Genomic DNA, 16,814 nt, shown 5'->3' on the forward strand with positions numbered 1-16,814 from the left:
GTAATTCATCTACTTGTAGTAATTAGCTTTAATAAAATTTGCCAAGACTAAAAGCTAATGCAGTTGAGTCAGCTAGCCTAGAGCCTCATAGTTTGTGTTATACTTGTTGAGTACTAGTTTGTACTCACACTTGCCTCTCTACTCTTCTGTTCTATTTCGGATATCTTCGACTGCTGCTCAGTGCCCGGCAACGTGGAGGACTACATCAGCGGCTTCGACGACTTCTAGGCGTTTGTCTCGCAGTCGACGTCCCTGTGGTGCCCAGTTCTTTATGTATTCATTTTACGCTTCCGTATTTCTTGAACTGATTCTTGATTCAGTTGTAATAAAGATATTCATTTTATAATTTATACGCTTTTATTCGTGACATGTGTTGTGATATCTTGATAATCTGTTATATATATGCGTGACTTGATCCTGGCGCATATATGATTGCTCGATTTATGTTCTTATAAATCGGGTGTGACATCCACCATCACTCATCTTTACCTCGGGCTGACCGCAGCACGTACTTCATCCCTGAGTCTAGCTAGAAAATGCACCCTGACCTCTCGTTGTTCTCGTACTGCAATTCAACTGTTCAAGCCCTCTCTCACTCTCACTTCATCTCATCTAAGACTGCGTTTGGTTGGGCGTTTGGGGCCTGCGTTTGCGTTTTCAACGCACAATCCGAACCAAACGACCGCAAACGCACCTCAGCGTTTCCAAACGCAGCAGCTTCCGATAACGTGTGTAGCGTTTCCAAACGCAGCAGCTTCCAACTATTGCAGAATGCATGAGAATGGTGAAGGATTGTGGGATTCAGGAAAAAACTGCTTTGATGCACACTGTTCATTTATGCCTCATGAAGCCTGAGTTTAGAGAGTTTTTTGGTGCGCTTGAAACAAACGAAGGAAGGCTTGATTTGATTGAGAGGGAGCACGAGTTCAAGAAGGGCACATAGATCAATTTCTCTTGTGTTTGAACCTTTTATTTGCTTACGTTCTCGTATGTTCGAACAATTGTCTTGTATGTTGGAACCAGTGTTTTTTTTAAGTTGGAACCAGTTCTGTTATGTATGTTGGAACCAGATTTGTAGTGTATGGTGGAACTATTTTTTCCCGTGTATGTTTAATAAAATTTTCTTGCATTTTTTGAACAATTTACTTTCTTTATGTAGATGGATGCGAATATGGAAGAGCTGGCTAGAAAAGGGCAGCAGTCTCTTCTTTCACTAAATGATTTATCTCAACATGCTGCGATTCTTGGAAATCTGGCTGATCTTTACAATGACCGGTATGCTAATAAAGCTGAATATAGAGCAATGGAAGATTCGGAATCTGGTTATGATTGGGTCATGAAGTGCTTCAACCGTCCAAGATACTTTTACAAGATGTTTCGGATGAGTACAGAGGTTTTTATGGCTCTTCATGATTTATTGGTGTCTTCATATGGTTTGAAATCCTCTAGAAATGTTACATCAATGGAATCATTAGCAATGTTCTTATGGATTATTGGAGGGCCTCAGTCATTTTCCCAAGCTGAAAACCGTTTTGTCCGGTCAACATGGACAGTTCATATGAAATTTAAGGAGGTATTGAAGTGTTTACTTAAACTAGCAAAACACAACATCGCACCGAAGGATCCAACATTTAGCAATGAACATGATAAGTTAAAAGAACCTCGTTTCTGGCCTCATTTCAAGGATGCTATTGGTGCAATAGATGGATCACATATTCCGGTTATTGTTCCGGTTGATGAGGTAATTAACTACACTTGTCGTCATGGATATACATCACAAAATGTACTTGCCATATGCGACTTTGATATGAGATTCACATTTGTGGTTGCTGGATGGGCGGGTTCTGCCCATGATACACGGATCCTTAACCATGCATTGGCAAACTTTCCTTCATTTCCTGTACCTCCTAAAGGTAAATTGTCTCTTATACACTTTCATCATCATTTTGTACAATGCTAACTTATTTTTTTATTTTCAGATAAATACTATCTTGTTGACTCTGGTTATCCAAATCGAACTGGATATCTTGCACCTTTTAAGGGGACTACGTACCATATACCAGAATTTCGTCATCGTCGTGGACGTCCACCGCAAGGAAAGCATGAGTTATTCAACTTTTTGCACTCCTCTCTCCGCAATGTCATTGAGCGAGCATTTGGAGTTCTCAAGCAAAAATGGCGCATATTGAAAGCTATGCCGAGTTTCTCAGCTGACCGGCAGAAAGAGATCATTATAGTGTGTTTTGCGCTACACAATTTCATTCGTGATAGTCAGTTGCGTGATAAGGAGTTTGAGAGGTGTGACGCAGATGAGGAGTATATGCCACGAGCATCAAATGTTGAGGAACAAACTCAAGATGATGGTCGTGAGATAGAGAGAGATAATGAAGTTACTATGAACACAATTCGTGATAGGATAGCTGCTTCAATAGAAAATGCAAGGGGAATATGAGATTGCTATGTAGCTCACAACTCTTTTGAAATTAACAATGCACTTATTTATATATGTAATATAATTTCGTGAAAAATATGTCGCCAATGCAAAATTTACATCATTACGCTCTTTTTACATATATATACAACATATCAGGATCTCAGGGGCATTACGGACATTTTACAGCAATTCACAGTTTCACAGCAGATTGAACCAAACGGCGTTCAGCTTTTTCACAGCAGCTTTCTCACAGCAGCTTTTTCACAGCAGCTTTTCCACAGCAGCTTTTTCACAGCTCACAGCCGAACCAAACGCACCCTTAAGCCCCGATCCGGCCCAGAACCGGCCCGGCAGCAAGACCTCCATCCAAGCTCCAACCCTTCTTTCACCGCTTCTCAGCAGCGCCGCGCCCGTGCCGGCGAAACCCGACCCCCAGCCACCAACGACCGCACGCCTGCACGCTACCCCGGAGGAGCCTCCTAGCTAGTGCGCGCCGTCGCCGCGGACCTCCTCGCCTTCGCCCTCCACCTGACTCCCTGATCACCGTGTGGTGGAGGTTCGTCCGGTCCCGGGATCAATCCCTCTTATCGGTAAGGAGGAAGAACCCTAGCTCTCTTTAAGAATCTGGGGTTTGTACCCCCAACGAAACAAATTCTCATCTTCCCTCTTTCTCTACCGACCCACTAGTCGGTTGCCGATTTCTCCGCTAATCTCCGCATGGTGCGGCAGTTGATTCTCCAAGAAATTTGGGGACGCTGACCTGAGGCCGCACAGAACATGGCAGCAGCGGCCGCCATGTTGATGTCCGACGACGACGACGCTGAGCCGCAGGTTAGCGCGGTGGAGAACTACCACCTTGTTGACTCCCAGAATCACCCTGCCTGCTTCTCCACCCTGCCGCTCGGGCACGACGAAACCAAAGATGTTCCTGAATGCAAGAAGAGGCTGGTGCTGTGGGGGACATCAGACCCGGGCGTCATAGTATACAGGGAGGTGGTGGCCTGGAGGCTGGTTCTTGAGGGTAGGCAGCCTGAGATTGCGGTGCTTGCCGTAGATCGTAATGGGTGGATACGCCTGGTGAAGCCCAAGAACAGCTACGAGGAGACGATCAGGAATGTGCTGATCACGGCACAGATGCTGCATTTCCTCAGGAGGAAGCCTGATGAGCCAGAAAAGAACTTGTGGAGTCACCTTCGAAAAGTTTTCGAGTACTTTCCTTGCATGCTCTATGTTGTGTTAGTCCTTTTGTTAGGCGGTGAACTCTTTGAGGCTTACAGAGCTGACTTGTTCTTCTGCAGCAAGTTTCATGTTAGACCCTCAGTGGTTGACTTCAGGAACCACCGCTCACTGATGAAGCATTTTGCAGAGAAAGATCCTGTCTTAGCAAAATCAGAGGTATTTCTCTTGTCCTTGTTGTCAGCAATTCTCACTGATGAGGGGTTAGCTGCATAATCACGCTTATGAGGGTTTAACTGGATACTCAGACTTGCCATGACCTGCATTATGTTACTATTCTACTTAGTTTTGCAATAAACAACATATCTAAGATTATAACTTTCTTGGAATGTCTGAGATCTTTTAGCTGTCGTTCTTGTACAATTAGAATGGTAGTGTCTGTGGATTGCCATTGTTTGATGTTGCTTTGTCATGCTTATAATCTTAGATGATAATGACCTGTAAATGGATTGAGTTGAACATCATCCCAACCATGGGGCCTTTCTTTTCCTCTAACTCTCTAATTAATCTAAGTGATTGTTACAGCTTTTTATTGTGTTTGATTGATGTTATTTGTAAGGTAATGTTATGATGATTATTAGAAAGGTTTTTCTGTGATGATTGGCAGATTTTGCGAGTATTTGTTGAAGGACGATCTAGGCAAAATATCAGTGAGGTATGCTGGTTTTACATTTTCTTGAAAGTTTTTAAAGAGACATTAATCACAAATTAATTGCTTCTCTTAATATAATTTCAACTAGGTTGGTGCCGTTAATATTGAGATTAAGCAGCCGTTCATTGCTGATGATGACGACATAGATGAGATAGTCACTGAGGATGCTAATAATGAATCTGATGAAGAGGATGAAGATTTGTTTGATTCGATATGTGCCATTTGTGACAATGGAGGGGACATATTATGGTGGGTGCAATCCTTGATAAGATTGAGTAGCTACATGAAAATCTTCTGTTTCCTTGAGAATCTTGGAAGTTTGATGTTCAGTTAGCTCTTAGTTGTTCATGTCTTCGATTCAACAGTCACACACACGATATTACTATATTCAGATCTATTAGACCTGGTTTATAAGCCCGTAGAAGTTGTTCATGAAGAAGGTCCATGAAAGTAGATGTCAAAGGTACAGGCATCTAGCTTCTATTTATAAATTAGATGCCGTGCAGCTTTGGTTAATCAAACAAGTTCTCCCATCAAAGTTGCTATCTAAATTCAATCTAGGTTTCTCTAGCTCTAAGCCCCTGTTTGACTACTGCTGGTCAGCTGGTGACACATGCACCCACTGGAAGCTTGGTCACAACATTCATGGAATGTAATGATGGTTATTTTATTGCTTGTGTTTTTTTCCCTTGAAAAAGCCTTTTGAATAAATGAAATTTCTTATGTGATTGTGTTATAAATTTGTAGTCTCTCTTATTGTTATTAAATTGCATGAAACCACTTTGCGAAATCTGGTTTTATATGTTCCCTGCAATTAGTGTTTGTTCTTATATACAGGGTCAATATTATGATGTTTTTTCCTGTTGTCTAAGTTCTTCTTAATCTACTTTAGCTGTTTTCAACTTATGCTTATCAATCTTCTAGCCATCTATTGTCAATATTCTAATATTTTTCTTTCTTTGGTCTACTTGTTTCATTTTTCCATTAGCTGTGATGGCCCATGTATGCGCTCCTTTCATGCAAAAAAAGGAAGTGGTGAAGACTCCTATTGTGATACCCTTGGATACACCGAGGCACAAGTTGAGGTGTCTGCTAAACCTCTGAGTGATGATAAGATTAAGGGCTTGAATTTCTTGTTATAATTTTCTATATTGAAATGTCTTTCTATTTTGTAGGCGATGAAAATATTCCTGTGCAAGAACTGTGAGTATAAGCAGCACCAATGTTTTATATGTGGAGTGTTGGAGCCTTCAGATGGAGATGCAATTAAGGTATGTTGGCATTGCAAAAAAGAAAGGGATCTATGCATAAACATTTTCACAAGCCGGGGTCTTAGTTGAAGCACCCACAAATTTTTTCACCAGTTTTAGACCTGCAAGGATCTGTGGTAATAGTCTATATCCAAGGGATGGGATGTGAAGGGATGTCAGGTGTTTCCTCGAGTCTTGCATGTAGGGATTGAGGGATTATGCAACAAAACTTGGACTAATAAGTGGATCACTGGGTATGATTTTGCCTTTTTTTTACAATAACTCTCAATTCTCCATTGTGCTGGAATGCCATGTACACCACATAAGATGGGGAAATGGGTATGCCTGGCCTGCCTTTCTTTTCACTACATCAAAATCGTGGGCGTTGCCTCGATGCAACATCTGTTTTAGTTCTTCTCACAAGCACCCTAATTTATGCCAGGTCTATTCAGAATCCCTACAAAAATGATTGTTATGACTTTAGGGCGCTAATCTTTTAATTGTAATGGTTTTCATTAGCTTCCGTCTAGGCTACCGAAAGGTAATAAATGCCCACATGAGCAAATGTGAGGAACCAGGATTCGAGCCCTGGTCCGCTAGCTCTTTCCCAAGGAGACTAGCCAGCTCCACTACAGCAGCTTCTCTAGTTTTCGTTTCACAGTTGTGTGCTTCTCCTTGCTGACACATCCTGATTTTATCATATTACAACACAATGAAGCTGTAAAGATTCTTGTACAGTTACTGAGTTACAGTTTTAGGCTGAGTTGCTATAAAACTAACTCTTTTCACCTAGGACTACACTATAAGGCTAGCAATGTTTTCTAATTGATTTTCTGAAATGATATGGAGAATTGCAAAAAGTCGAGCTATGGCTACTCTGTAGTTGGGCCATTTGACACCAATGCTGATGCTGGCAATTTTCTCATTTATCTTATCAATCATGGGTCAATATTGTGATGTAGCTGGCATGTCCCTATTTTAAGTGCCTGCGGGCATATTTACAGTTACAAAGTTTCCCTTGTGGGTGGCATGAACATAGGCTCTTGTGCTCATCTTGCTCATTTAGCTGAGATGGGGCCAAATTCAGACTATACCAGCTTCCAACTCTGCATCCTTGGGGCTATAAAAATCCACACAATACTGCAGCTTAGCAGGACCAGGATAAAACATCACCACTGTTTGAACTTAGAAGCCCTGGTTCCAGCCCTTGCCTTACAGCAACTAGAGGTGCTGATCTACAACAATATCTGTCAGAGGAACCGGCACAACATTTCAGTTGGGATCAAGCTCCATTGTGCAGGCTCGACATCGTCTCCTTCAATCTCAGCACCCGCGTCAAGCTCCAGCATTCGTTGCTCTGAAACCTTTTAAGCAACAAGGCATACACCAGCTACTATTTTCTTTGTCTGTGTTAGGGGCTGGGATTGGTCAGCCCAGCCAAGAGCTCATTAGGGCAACTGCATCTCAAAAAGCCTGGCTTCAGAAGTTACTTAGTCGCCATGTTGGAAGAGTCAGTCAGGAAGGTTAGCTCTAAATACGAACTCTATCTCTAGGGTTAGGGAAGTCTAGAACCCTCATGTTAGGGAGCCCAGCAACAACTATAAGTCCGTAGTTCGTGTTACCATTAAAGGAATTAAAGGAACAGCCATTGTAGCTGTCAAGCCTTCTTTCCCTCCTTCCCTCTGCCACATTCTGCCTCTCACCACCGCCACTTCCTCGCGCAGCTGACTCCAATGCTAGCCACCAACTATCACCTGTTTCCCCCCAGGTCACCTAAAATCCTTAATCTAAATCCAGACACACAACAGTTGGTTTATTTGAAAATTTCAGGAGCTTCTAAGAGTTCTGGATGGGGTTTTGTTAGTGAAACTAAAGCCATGTCTTATGGAACAAAAATCAAATCCAAATGCTTTGCAAAATTGAGCTGTTGGAAGAAAAAATCTTTTTTAAATTGGGCAGAACATGTTGTAGCATTTTTAAAATAAATGTGTTCATTGCTGATTTTATTGAATGGCATATTGGTCCTTATGCTGACCTTTGATAAGCTGACGGCACTACAGCAGTGAGTTTGGACATTAAGCAATAAGAAATTAATTTCTTTTTCCTGGTGAACATTCCAAATCGAGTAATGTTATTATTCTAGCAGTTAGGAAGTGCATCACTGCATCTCATGAACCACCACTGCAGATCACTCATTGCTCTTCAAATTTCAATGCGTGTTCTGCTCCTGTGATTTTCTAATTGTTTCACCATTCAGGTATTTCTATGTAACAATGCTACATGCGGACACTTTTACCACCCCAAATGTGTTGCGAAGCGACTTCACCCTAACAACAGAAATGAAGCCACAGAATTGGAGAACAAGATATCGGAAGGATTTTCATTTACATGCCCCATTCACTGGTGCTTTCGTTGTAAAGGTTTGGAGGATAGAACACAAGAGCCTTTGCAATTTGCTGTTTGCCGACGCTGTCCGAAGTCATATCATCGAAAGTGTTTGCCAAGGTGGTATTACTGGACTTGCACTCTATCTTATTTTAATTTTATTACTTACTCCATTCCAAAATGTAAGAGATTTTAGTTTTTTCCTAAGTAAACCTCTTACATTTCGGAGTGGAGTATATATTCTCTTATTTCTCATACATGGAATTATTTTGCAGAGAAATTTCCTTTCAAGATATTGAAGAGGAGGATATCATCACACGGGCTTGGGAGTTATCAAAAAGAATTTTGATATACTGCCTGTATGTAACCTTATCAGTTGTTAAATTCGATGTATACATTGCTCAGACCATTAACTTCTCAGGTTCTCATAAACTTTTACAGGGACCATGAGATTGATAGTGAAATTGATACACCAGTCAGGGATCATATAAAGTTTCCAAAAGTTGAAAAACCAGCTCAGTTTTTTAACAAGGGAGATAAGTTGCTAGTTAAGAAGAAAAAGAGGACTTTCAATGAGGCAGTTCTTGATCAACCTTCGGAAGATACTGGGAAAATGAAATGCATGGTCCATGTTCAAAAAAGCGAACTAACCGAACAAAGCAGAAGAGAAGTTTCTATGAAGAGTTATGCCAAGGACCTTGTTTCCAAACCTGAAAAGAAAAAAGCAAAGTTGTTGAAAGAGAAAATACAGCCAGAACCACGTGTGGCCAAGGATCCTTCTGTAAGCAGTCCAAAACCTGTAAAAGAGCAAGAACAAGAGTTGGTAGTTTCGCCTTCATCTGCTACAAGGAAGATTCCGCTGAGTTCATTTCCTATAGTGGATAGTGAAGCTGAAAAGAGGTGAGTCACTTGGTTATATACTTGGGGAATGAAGTCTCTAGTTCACATGTTATACGACTATGTGTCCAAAATTTATGAGCCTGCATTAGTTCCCTACAAGACTGCCAGACCTGGTCAGGGCCTTGAAATTTTGTTTGTTTATCTTGTCACAGATTGCTCTCCTGTTTTAGGATTAGTGTACAATGATTAAATGTTTTTTATTATTTTCTTATCTTAGTTTCATGTATGTGCATTTATATTAGATGATGAAACAATGTCTGAACTCCACGCAATGTTAAATGAGACCTTTCACTTGCAGAGTCATTGCCATACTGGGAAATGAAGCCTCTAAATTGACACTGAAAGATGTTACAAGAAAGTGCAGTGTGCCATCAACTCATGTATACTCTGGCAGACAGGTAGACAAAATTGCGCAGGGCAAGATCGAGCGTTCTGTTCAGGTGCTTTATATTTTCATCATAAAATAATTGCAAATTATAATTTTGTGCTGGCCATTCTTTTTATTGACATCTTGAGGATGGTTTTTAGGCTGTTGGAGCAGCTTTAAAAAAACTGGAAAATGGAGGTAATATCAATGATGCTAAAGCTGTATGTGAACCTGATGTTTTGAGACAGCTTGCAAAATGGCATGTAAGTAAATGCTACTATCTCCGTCCTTAAATATATGAAGTTTAGGACGAGCAAATTAGTTCAGATGAACTAATTTGCTTGTCCTAAACATCATATATTTGTTGTACACATCATATATTTGCTCTAAACGTCATATATTTGAGAATATAGGGAGTAATATATATTTATCCACCTTTTGGTTCTGTTTTTTTTGTGACATGTACTGCAGTACTGCCGTTCCTACTTTGAATTTTTTTCCGTACTCTTTCTGTGTACTTGAAGTAAATTTGCAAGAAATGCGCTGAAATTGTTCATTTTTCCATGTTAATAGGTATTGTCCTTATGTTTCAATCAGTTCTTGGCTTGTTATTTCATTATTACAGTCGTCGTCATCATTAATATATCTATTTTAGCTAAATGTTGTCTTCCCAATGTTAGTACGTGGTATGTGGATGGCAAGTTGTAAGTTTGTCCTTTTCTATTTTAACGGAAATGGAAGAAACCTTATGAACCTGTTCTTTCTCATTGGAGACATGGTTGAACAGATTTCAGTAATGGTTGTAATAAATGGACTTATGTTGCGATCAAAAATTTCTCCTCTTCATTGTAGCATTCTCTTTGCGTAGTTTGCAGCAACATATTCTCTGACTAAGTTAGTAGCCAATCAATTCACTAACTTATATTTTTTCTTCTCTTGCCAGAGTAAGTTCAGAGTATATATATCACCTTTCATTCATGGCACACGATACAGTTCTTTTGGTCGACATTTTACGAAGGTGGAAAAGCTTGTTGAGGTATATTGAAATCCACATATTATGTTGAGATAGCATGTATAGTTATGTGGTTGAATATGAAAAAGTTGATTATATCACTTTTTAAACTGTAAAATTTTATACATCTTGTGAGATATTGAAATTTACTTGAGCGACAAGCTTGAGATTTTTTTGAACCTTTCAAAACAAATCACTGTTATAATTCTTGATTGTGACGGATCCTTGAAACACATACCTTAATGTATTTAACAGTTTGGGTTTGCTTTCTGCCTCTCTTGAATTTGGATCATGTGCACTTTATGAGAAGTGCTATCATTGTAGAAAACATAATCTGCAGACCTTGGAATAAGAATATGAATGTGGTACTTGTGTTTGTCTATGCACTTTGTACACATTTCCACTGTTCATTATACAAGTAAAGTAAGGAGTGGGCAGATGTGAAAAAATTGAAATGAGAGAAAACTATGGAAGAAGAGGCTAAATTGTCTTTGTATTTAATTGCTCCCATTCATAACCTCTATGAACTGTTATCTGTTATTTCTGCTGACTGAATAATTCGACTGCCCAAGTTATGTTCATATCTAACTTAATCACTTAAGCAAGTTTTTGAAACATCTCAAGAATGCAACCCATTAAAAAAACTAGTGCATAAAGTTCAATCACAGAAAAATGTGGAGGTCGAAAGGAAAACATACTTCAAAAAGAAAAGTAGCAGGAAAAAACTTGTTCTAAAATGCACCTGCAGAATATAGTGATGAGAGGAGAAATGGGTGGGATTATGGCAATGTTAGAGGGACGTGGAGCTGTATTGGAGAGGAGAAATGGGTGGGATTATGCCAATGATAGATGATGGAGGTGTGAGATGGGAGGAGGGGGAAGTTATGGATTTTTATTATCTATAATATGGTGTGTGTACCATAGTCACCCCCTTGAATATTTATTATATTATTCCATCTTCATCATTAACTTGCTTGGTTCTTCTTACAGATTGTTGATAAACTTCACTGGTATGTAGAACCTGGTGACACGGTATGTTTCTTTTCTTAGTATGAGCAGCACATTGTGTATCATGTATCATTATCTAGTATAGACATCGACAATGGGTGACAAGTTGCGCTGGGAGCTAGCTCACCCCTCCGCCCCCCCCCCCACCCACACACACACACACCGTCCTGCCTTCCCGGCCAGCCTTTTTGGTCAAATCGCAATTTCCTTCCTCTTCCTTCCCTCTTTTGTTGAGTCATAACTTCCCTCTCTTTTTTTTTCTTTCCCGTGATCTCCTTTTATTTCCTCATTTCTTATTCCTTTTCTGCCCCGCCTATAACAGATATGATGGGTGATGGGCCGATGGCTTCCCTAATTTATTGAACTCCATAGATTTATTGCCCTGACTCCTGCCTTCCTGTTCGACAACACCATGGTTTTATAAACATGTCTTTTTCCGATAGTCTTCCACCATATAACTTGTCCATAAAACAGGCTCCCATTGCCTTCCCCAGTATCAACAAGAACACTTCTATTATTCATTTTATTATTTGATAACAACTTACGTAAGAATTGTGTATCAACTTAAATGAATATCAGGCACCAAATTATGTATAGACTGTATAATAGCTTAAACTTTACTATGATTTTGAAGTACAGATTTTACTAAGCTTTAGAATTTACTATGACTTGGTAGCAACTTCAGCTAATATTTTTTATAACCAATGTTCAAAAAGGCGGTTCTAGGCGCGGTGAAGCGCTAGGCGAGGGGTTTCCGTCTGGCCTAGGGGGTAGGCGGTCCCCTAGGCGGCCTGTGGCGGAGGCTGAGGTAGGGATGGGCGTGGCGGAGGAGGAGGCAGGGGACGGGCGCCGGTGGAGGAGGAGGTAGGGGACGGGCGCCGGCGGAGGAGGAGGAAGCAGGGTACGGGTGGTGGCGGCGGAGGAGGAGGAGGTAGGGGTGGGTGCGCGGTGGAGGAGGCAGGGGCAGGCACGGAGGAGGAACGGTGGCCTGCGCAGTGGAGGCAGCGGCGCGGGTGGGCAGGTGGGCGGCCTGGGCAGAGGAGGCGGCGAGTGGACGCAGAGGTGGGGAGGAATCGAATGGATAAGGTGGGAGCTAGGTCTAGGTGGGGGTTGAGATCCGGGTTGGGCTGGTTTGATGGGCTCTCTATTCAACTTTAGGCCCACTGGTCTCCAGTTTTCCTTTTCTTTTAGAGATATAATTGATGTGTATTGCAACGTACAGCACCGCCTAGCAAACCGCCTTGGAACACTGGCTCGCCTAGGCTCTAGGCGATGGGTCACCGCCTAGAAACCGCCTAGCGCCTTTTTGAACATTGTTTATAACAAATTATATAGAGCTTGTGTTATGTTCCAAATTCAAATTCTAACTTGCTGTAGCATTTTTGCGTGAGGGCCATGTGCCAGCTTTAGTGACGGTTTGGTATCAGGTTACATGGAGTATCATGTAACAACTTTAATGTTTTTTTCATTGGTAATTGATGCGGATAACAATGTATAGTAAGTGTACAGTAACAATTTTGGTGCATGTTTATAGCAAGTTACAGTGTGGTAGCAACTTGAATACACTGTAGTAACTTATGTGGAGATTCTGTAGAAACACATCAACTAGGGTAACCATGTTAGTTAAAATTATATTTGTGGCAACTCGTGTGGGTAATTCATTGGTAATCGTACATAAGATGCTAATACTATCATGTGTAACTAGCAAGTGCCTATCATGTGTATCTAAAACATTCTAATATGGAACTGATTTTTTTTAGCGCTCATGATATTATTCAGTAGTGCAAATGGAATGTACCTATTCAATTCTGCTCGCTTCGGTGCCAAAATACCCCCCTCATGTGCTCACATAGCCCACCATTCAGCCTAGTTGTGCACAAAATAATCTAGGCGAATCACTCTTCCCTGAGTCATTATCGTGTGGTCACGTGTTGATTGTGGAGCGCTACTGATCGCGGAAGTAAACTTTTCGATTTAGTATTGTCATCCTTTGAAGTACTTATTAGCTGTTTCAAAAACTCTAAACAAATCCTCGATAGAGAAAAAGGACCTTTAATGTAACAAAAAAAAAATAGCGGTACTGGTATGCCCCATGTTCTTGACCCGTTATTTTGTATATCCTATGCCTATGAATGATTGTAGTGGAGCTGAGGTATCAATGCATGTTAACATGGATTATACATTTGACATATCATTATAGAGGTCAATTATATTACAACTATTGTTCTTATGCTTATCAGTTGCTACAAATAATATTGAACATTTTTATAAGAAAGCCAGGAGTGAAACTGAAGGTTCTTGACGAAGTTATTGCCTGAAGTTGCTTTGTATAAATATTTTGTAGTATGGGGGTTTCCTTTATGAATGCCAGTAAAACTGGTTCCAACGTTGTTTGTTGCACAAGGTTATGATCATCTTAAACTCCAATGATCTTGCAGATAGTGGATTTCTGCTGTGGTGCAAACGATTTCTGCCAGCTGATGAAAGAAAAACTTGACGAAGTTCTGAAGATGTGCCATTTTAAGAACTATGATCTTATCCAACCAAAGGTGAAACTTAAGACATTTGAATCCTTTCTTCTTTGTTTGATTTTCCTTTTAAATCATTGTTTCAGTGATCCAATCAGATGTCATTACTTTTTTTTTAATCAAATGGAACTTTAAAATTGATGCACTGCCATTGGTCATCTTTGTTATTATTTCATGACCAACCTTTACTGACTATCCATTCAAAGTCGCAGTTTAAAAGGTTTCAGGCTTAACTGTTGATCATGCTTAGTTCTTTAAAGTTTCAGGCTTCATGTAACTTGTATGTGCTTTCTACATTGCAGAATCACTTCGGCTTTGAAAAGAGAGATTGGATGACTGTCAAGCCGAACGAGCTGCCCTGTGGATCTCAACTAGTATGTTCTAATTGGACTTTATTAAACACAATTTAGAGTATCTTAAGTAGTTAAACTTTTCATTGTTTCTTCATTAGATTATGGGGCTTAATCCTCCATTTGGGGTCAAAGCAAGTCTTGCAAACAAATTTATCGACAAAGCATTGTCTTTCAAGCCTAAGCTCGTTGTACTAATTGTCCCTAAAGAAACTAAAAGGTATGCACCATATTCCTGTCTGCAGAATATTTTGTTGACATCTCCGTCTCACATTTCCTTTTGGGAAATTTGTGTTTCCTTTGTGCTTTCATTGTCTGGGTATCCAGGTTAGATCAAAAGAGGATCCCTTATGATTTAATTTGGGAGGACAGTGAATGTCTTGCTGGGAAGGTAACAAAATTTGATGCATTTTATTGAAACTCGATAGCCTTTTCGTTCTCTAGTTGTTTTGGCCTAACATCTTTCTTGTAATTGGCAGGCATTCTATTTGCCTGGTTCTGTGGATCATAATGATAAAACAGTTGAAGGGTGGAATGCATCTGCACCACCCCTCTACTTGTGGAGTCGTCCTGATTGGACAAAGAAGCACATGAAAATAGCTAAAGAGCATAGTCACACCAGCAAGGGGAAAATAGCTTGCCATGCTGACTATCCATCAGATGACCGTGCAAGGGAAGAAGCCGAATCTTCTGACATAATAAAAGCTAGATCAGGGAAAGGAAAAGATATTACAGGAAAGGAATCTTGCTATACCAAAGAGGATAATCTATCGGAAGATTTGGTGGTGAGGAAACAAGCTGAGGCTACCAACAAACGGGAGTCTAGGTCAGGGAAAGAGAGAGAGACAGACAAGACTGCATGCCATGACAGAGAGGCCAATCTACCTGATGACCATACTGGTAAGAAGCAAGATAGATCTGAAGAGAAGAGACGACCTCTAGGGAAGATTGCAGTCAATGTGAAAGAGGCCAATATGTCAGATAACCTTCCAGTTAAGAAACAAACTGAACCTACCAGCAAAGTTATCCCAGGAAAAGACAGAGAGAATGGTAGTTATGAAAGCAGACCTGATAACAGAAGGAAGTGGCCACCTGATTATGTAGAGAGCCTCCCTCCTGAAAAGCAAGTGGAAGGTGCATATGAGGAAACAAAAGTTGCTATTCCTAGGAAAGATAGTATTCAGAATGAACACAGAGGTGCTTGCTATGGAAATAGAAGAAATTCTCGTGGAGAGGAAATCAAGAGTGCTCGGCACAACTATGAGCAAACAGCAGCAGGGATGCTGAACATCAAGTCCATGGATGGAGGGGATTCTGACATGAGTATCTCATCCCCTGACAGCAATAATGCTCGAAGTAAATCCAGGAGCTATTCCCCTGCTTTACCAACTGAACACCCTTCTCATAGGATAGTCCACCCAGATAGTTACTGTCCCTCGAAAGATGACCCTATGCTAAATAGGCCTACTTATAAGGAAAGTTATTCAGCAAACAATGATGAATACTTTGATGCACTCAAGTTTGCCGACATTGACAATAGCTCAAGGATGAGGGGCTCCAGCATTGACGAAGTAACCAGGCCCTATTTTCCTGCGCCAGCCAGACTGTACAGCATGCAGTCTAGAGATGATGGCAGCTTGTACAGGCGTCCGAGCTCAGAATATTTGAATACTACTACTTCTGGGAGGAGCCTAGTTGCTGATGTGGCTGGGAGGAGCCTAGTTGCTGATGTGACTACGCAAGGACAGGGCATGAGATATGATGGCCAGATTGGTGACAGTCGCCAGGCTAGTAGGATACCGCCAACCACAGGCTCACGAAGTTATCTAAGTATGCATGATGGAACTGGTGCTGATTGCCTGTCGGCAACATACTCCCATGGATCCTTTGGTGCTAGATTTAGCCAGCCTGCTTCATCGACTCCCTCTTTCGGTCTCTCGGGTGCAGGCTTACAACGAGACTCGGTAATGGACAAGTATGCGCACGGGCTCTCAGGTCCAAGTGGGCCACAGCGTTCCGTTATGGATAAATATGCTCCCTCCCTAGACGGAAGAAACAACACAAGACCGGAGAGCTCCTTGCCTCAGCAGTACCCATTCGGACGACCTGGCTCTTATGGTGGTGGCTGGCCGCAGAACTAATAACTAGAGTTTGAGGTAATGAAGGATATGCAGCCTTTAACGATCTGCTGACATGCCTTTTGGCAGTCCTTTTCATTCAAGGCATGGTAATACTGATTGTACAGAAGGTGCAAACTACCGCCTTGTTTAATCACTCACGATTAGAAATCTTTTTTAGCAGTCTGTTTCACATTATAATAGTGTTCTTGGGGGACGTGGAATGCCTGTTGTAAATGCTTCTTGGTCTATATTGACAGCATCAGCCAGTTGGGTCCAAAAATGTGAATCTATGATATGTAATGCGTGGTGCCATCTGCACAGAACGAACGACTGAAGTGCAGGCAAAACTTCAGAAGGCCTGCACAGGCTTTATTTGTATATATCACTAGTTTATGCTCGGTGCTTGTTATTGGCTCGTGGCGTTTTTACGTGCTGCCCTACGGCTCGTGCCAGGCATTCAACGAGCTTGCGAATCTGTGTTGCATAATATCGCAAGACTCTCAACAATGTTTGCGAGAACGTTGTGCGTAAATTCTTTTTTGAGTGATCTCTGTCTAATTGTGCGAGGATCA

General features: G+C 41.1%; 1 protein-coding gene across 2 annotated transcripts; it reads left to right on the forward strand.

Annotated features, from left to right (window-relative positions):
- Positions 1-2,782: 2,782 nt before the first annotated feature.
- Positions 2,783-16,657, forward strand: LOC112883429 (protein ENHANCED DOWNY MILDEW 2-like). Of its 2 annotated transcripts, none has more exons than XM_025948722.1 (19): positions 2,783-3,024; positions 3,122-3,642; positions 3,733-3,829; positions 4,278-4,325; positions 4,411-4,571; positions 5,311-5,407; positions 5,498-5,593; positions 7,830-8,077; positions 8,233-8,316; positions 8,399-8,857; positions 9,156-9,297; positions 9,386-9,487; positions 10,168-10,260; positions 11,227-11,268; positions 13,683-13,793; positions 14,075-14,146; positions 14,224-14,342; positions 14,450-14,513; positions 14,602-16,657. In XM_025948722.1, exons 2-19 carry the CDS (start codon positions 3,212-3,214, stop codon positions 16,261-16,263), a joined length of 4,128 nt encoding a protein of 1,375 aa, XP_025804507.1. In that variant the 5' UTR covers positions 2,783-3,024; positions 3,122-3,211; the 3' UTR covers positions 16,264-16,657. The 2 variants fall into 2 exon arrangements, with proteins under 2 accessions (XP_025804507.1, XP_025804508.1); XM_025948723.1 differs by having other exon boundaries at positions 3,164-3,642.
- Positions 16,658-16,814: the final 157 nt, after the last annotated feature.

The sequence above is a fragment of the Panicum hallii genome, chromosome 2 (genome assembly GCF_002211085.1).
Source record: "Panicum hallii strain FIL2 chromosome 2, PHallii_v3.1, whole genome shotgun sequence".
NCBI classification, from domain to species: Eukaryota; Viridiplantae; Streptophyta; class Magnoliopsida; order Poales; family Poaceae; genus Panicum; species Panicum hallii.

Coding starts and splice junctions, on each gene's coding strand:
- LOC112883429 (XM_025948722.1), top strand. CDS start 3,212: ATGGCAGCAGCGGCCGCCATGTTGATGTCCGACGACGACGACGCTGAG. Junction 14,147..14,223: donor TGCCCTGTGGATCTCAACTA/GTATGTTCTAAT, acceptor TTTCTTCATTAG/ATTATGGGGCTTAATCCTCC. Junction 14,514..14,601: donor GTGAATGTCTTGCTGGGAAG/GTAACAAAATTT, acceptor TGTAATTGGCAG/GCATTCTATTTGCCTGGTTC.